At 44.8% G+C, this 4082-nt stretch overlaps 1 protein-coding gene across 1 annotated transcript; it reads right to left on the bottom strand.

Annotated features, from left to right (window-relative positions):
• Positions 1-1360: 1360 nt before the first annotated feature.
• Positions 1361-3113, bottom strand: LOC129148327 (zinc finger protein 135-like). The gene has a single exon (XM_054713179.1). The coding sequence runs from the start codon at positions 3111-3113 to the stop codon at positions 1953-1955; it is 1161 nt and encodes a 386-aa protein (XP_054569154.1). The 3' UTR covers positions 1361-1952.
• Between the last annotated feature and the right edge of the window lie 969 nt (positions 3114-4082).

Genomic DNA, 4082 nt, shown 5'->3' with positions numbered 1-4082 from the left:
TTTCTTCACAGACGCTATAGAATAGGCCCAAGACTTTTTTTCTTTGGAAGATGGCAAAAATGACATGAAGGGAATATACGTGAGGCAACCAGGCAAGCCACATGCATGGGCCAAAATATTCCATTGGGAGAATACTGAGGTTCTGGGGAGGGTCAGTCCCCAAACCAGGGACAGGAGACATTGCTCTGCTTTGGTACTTTTTCAATGGAGTGGTGTCTGTGGGTTGTGCATTCTTGTAAACATTATGTATAAGAGTGTTTCTGTTGACGCTTGGAGCCATCTCTTTAAAGATGGGGTACATCCCACTTTGCTGGGGGCCCAGCTACTTGTGGACAGGCTGAACACATGGCAGGGATTGCAGGAGCTTGAAGGCAATCAGTGACCAGAAATTCAGGGTTTGAATTTTGAGAGACTTTTTGTCGGTGTGTCTGTAATAGAACTTTGGTTACTGATGTTCTTTGCTAGCTTAGTTTGCTCTTTGCTGTCTCTGCACTGTGTGGGCTTTGTGCCACTCAGAACCAAAGGTCATTTTGCTGCGCTGGGTTCAGATTCTAAGGCTAATCTGAAAGTGTAAATTTGTGAAGTTTGTGTGTCCAGCTGCAGTGGGAACATCTCAGGCAAAAGCAGGACAGAGTGAGGAAAGGTGAGTTATGCAGGCAGGGGCCCCTCCTCAGGGCACTGGGTGAATGTTTGGGGGTTTTTGGTAATCCCCATCTGAGGATATTTTCCCACTGATTTTTAGAGTGCAAGGGAAGAGCCAAAACCGGTTTGGCTCAGTGGATAGAGCGTCAGCCTGCAGACTGAAAGGTCCCAGGTTCGATTCCGGTCAAGGGCATGTACCTTGGTTGCAGGCACATCCCCAGTGGGGGGTGTGCAGGAGGCAGCTGATTGATGTTTCTCTCGCATCAATGTTTCTGGCTCTCTATCTCTCTCCCTTCCTCTCTGTAAAAAAATCAATAAAAATATATTTTTTAAAAAAAAAGGGAAGAAGGAGAGGGAGAGATTGAGAGATCAATGTGGGAGAGAAGGAAACAATAGATGCCTCCTACATAGCCCCATAGTGGCCAGGATCAAACCTGCAAATTAGAACTACCAAATCATGCGGTCTTTCAAAGTCCTGGGCACTATATGCCAATATTGGTTAAAGAATGATTGTCTGGCATTATACTGTCACTCCTGAAGCACAGAAATGATGGTATCCACACAATATTTGTTAACTCTCCATGATGATGATCACAATTGTGCTTGAAAATCATCCCTGGAAGTGAATATAACCAAAAAAATTAAAGGTACAAAAGATAAAAACACCTTTACTAAAAGATCATAAACCACAACAGAGAACAGAATGCAGTTGGTAGCTTGGTGAATTAGAACTTGAAACAATTCATCACAGCATAATGTGAGAGCCACACTGTCCCTGAAAGAGGCAGTAGTTCTTTTTTTTTTTTTTTAAGTATATTTTTATTGATTTCAGACAGGAAGGGAGAGAGAGAGGGAGAGAGAAATGGAAACATCAATGATGAGAGAGAATCATTGATTGGATGAGGATAGCTTCCCTGGAAGAATCCTGGGTCAGGTGCATTCCCTCGTCAGAGAGAAAGGAATGACGATCCTGTCAAGAGCTGGAGTAGTCATCATTTTCACAAGCACAAGTTCTCACACAGAATACATTTCCCCTGAGCACGCAGGGGTTGGGACTGATAGACACTCTTCAGAGGAGCCAGGTGGTAGAGGTGAAATCTCTTCAGCCACAAATCAACTGGGTAGTAGTTCTGGGCATGTCAGCAAGTGCAATGCAGCTCCTTTAAGCCTCACTTGTACCAGAAACTTAGGAGGAATCTAGCAGAGTGTATGATCCATTAAAAGGGGTGTAAATTCAGGAAAATAGATCATAAAGAGTTGTCTTCAGTGTTGTTATTCTAAGTGAGAAAAATAAAGCATTACTTGCACATTTAACACTGCTCTCCAGAGTGAACTCTTTTGAGGTGTGCAGTGAGGTGAGCACTTTGACGAAAGGACATCCCACACTTTCTACATTCGTACGGCTTCTCTCCAGTGTGAACTCTGTGGTGTTGTTTGAGATGAGACTTATAACTGAAGGACTTCCCACAATCGCTGCACTCATATGGCTTCTCTCCAGTGTGACCTCTCAAATGATGAATAAGGCTAGAGTTTTGCCTAAAAGACTTCCCACATTCAGTACACTCATATGGCTTCTCTCCAGTGTGGACTCTGAGGTGTACAGTTAGGTGATCACTTCGGCGAAAGGACATCCCACATTCTCTACACGCATATGGCTTTTCTCCAGTGTGAACTCGGTGGTGTTTAATGAGTTTAGTTTTTTCGCTGAAGAACTTCCCACAATCAGTACACTCATAAGGCTTCTCTCCAGTGTGAACTCTCTGGTGTTTAATGAGTTTAGTTTTTGCACTGAAGAACTTTCCACATTCACTACACTCATAGGGCTTTTCTCCGGTGTGGATTCTATGGTGTTGTTTGAGGTAAGACTTATCACTGAAGGACTTCCCACAGTCACTGCACTCATAGGGCTTTTCTCCCGTGTGAACTCTCTGGTGTTTAATGAGGGTAGTTCTTATACTGAAGAACTTCCCACACTCAGTACACTCATATGGTTTCTCTCCAGTGTGAACTCTGAGGTGTGCAGTGAGTTGAGCACTTTGACGAAAGGACATCCCACATTGTCTACACTCATAGGGCTTCTCTCCAGTGTGAACTCTGAGGTGGTAAGTGAGGTGAGCCCTTAGACGGAAGGACATCCCACATTCTCTACACTCATATGGCTTTTCTCCAGTGTGGACTCTGTAGTGGTTAATGAGCGTAGCCCTTTCTCTGAAGAACTTCCCACACTCAGTACACTCATACGGCTTCTCTCCAGTGTGAACTCTGAGGTGTGCAGTGAGTTGAGCCCTTTGACGAAAGGACCTCCCACAATGTATACACGCATAGGGTTTCTCTCCAGTGTGAACTCTAAGGTGTACAGTGAGCTGACCTCTTCGACGAAAGGACATCCCACATTCTCTACACTCATACGGCTTTTCTCCAGTGTGAACTCTATGGTGTCTAGTGAGGTAAGCCCTTCGACGAAAAGACATACCACATTCTCGACACGCGTATGGCTTTTCTGCAGTGTGAACCTGGTCATGTTGATTGAGGTTAAACTTCCGTGTGAAACACTTCCAAAAATCACTACACTCATACAGCTTTTCTCCAGTGTGAACTCTCTGATGTCGAAAGAGGTTCAAGAGTTGTCTAAAAACTTTCCTACATTTGTTACGCTCTCCAGAAGAGACACCCTGACATTGAGCAACATTCAGGTTGTCGCTGCAAGCGTTTGCACATTCACCCCACGGGTGGTGACTTTTTCCATCAAGAAATTCCTGTGAAAGCTCACTGCTGCAGTTTAGCTCCTCAGTGTTGAGAGAGGCCTGGTGCTGGGGAAGCTCTGAGTTGTATCGCAATTCTTCTCCCACCTCCCTGCTGATTGCAGGCACTGAAGATAAGTAGAAGTTGCACCTGCTCACATAGGATGCCCTGTCCATAGCTTCTTTCCAGGGCTCCTCCCTACATTCATTCCTCTGTTGCTGGTGAGTGTTTCCACGGAAACAGATGTTTCCAACACCTGTGTCACTACAGAAGGCTTTCTGCTCAAAGTATGCTGCATGTGAGTCAGTCAGGTGCAAAATATCTTTCAAAACAAAGAAACACCGCTTACACAGAAGGGTCTTCTGAGTGGCTGGAGCTCTCTTAGAATCTCTGACCTGTGACTCTCCTTGTATAGATACACTCTGCTCAGAACAGGTCTCCTTATCATCCGTTTTATGCCGACAACCTGAAAAGTGAGAAAGGGTGAGGAAATACATGTTGAATGTGGTGACAGGGGGAAGTCCCATTGCAAAAGTGTGTTGTACGTCACACGTTGGTCCCATGAAAATGTGTGAAAATAACAGATGTGCAGGAAGGATGAATAAGAGGCTCCTGTGACTTTCTGGGTTAATGAAAATCACAAAACGAGGGAGGCCTCCCCAGAAATATGACACAAACATGGCAAGTACCACATGGAT

The sequence above is a fragment of the Eptesicus fuscus genome, chromosome 25 (genome assembly GCF_027574615.1).
Source record: "Eptesicus fuscus isolate TK198812 chromosome 25, DD_ASM_mEF_20220401, whole genome shotgun sequence".
In the NCBI taxonomy this organism is placed as follows: Eukaryota; Metazoa; Chordata; class Mammalia; order Chiroptera; family Vespertilionidae; genus Eptesicus; species Eptesicus fuscus.
This window is presented reverse-complemented; position numbering and strand designations above follow the sequence as displayed.

What these genes read in the sequence shown, in the direction of transcription:
- LOC129148327 (XM_054713179.1), bottom strand. Translation starts at nt 3,113, where the DNA reads ATGTCTTTTCGTCGAAGGGCTTACCTCACTAGACACCATAGAGTTCAC.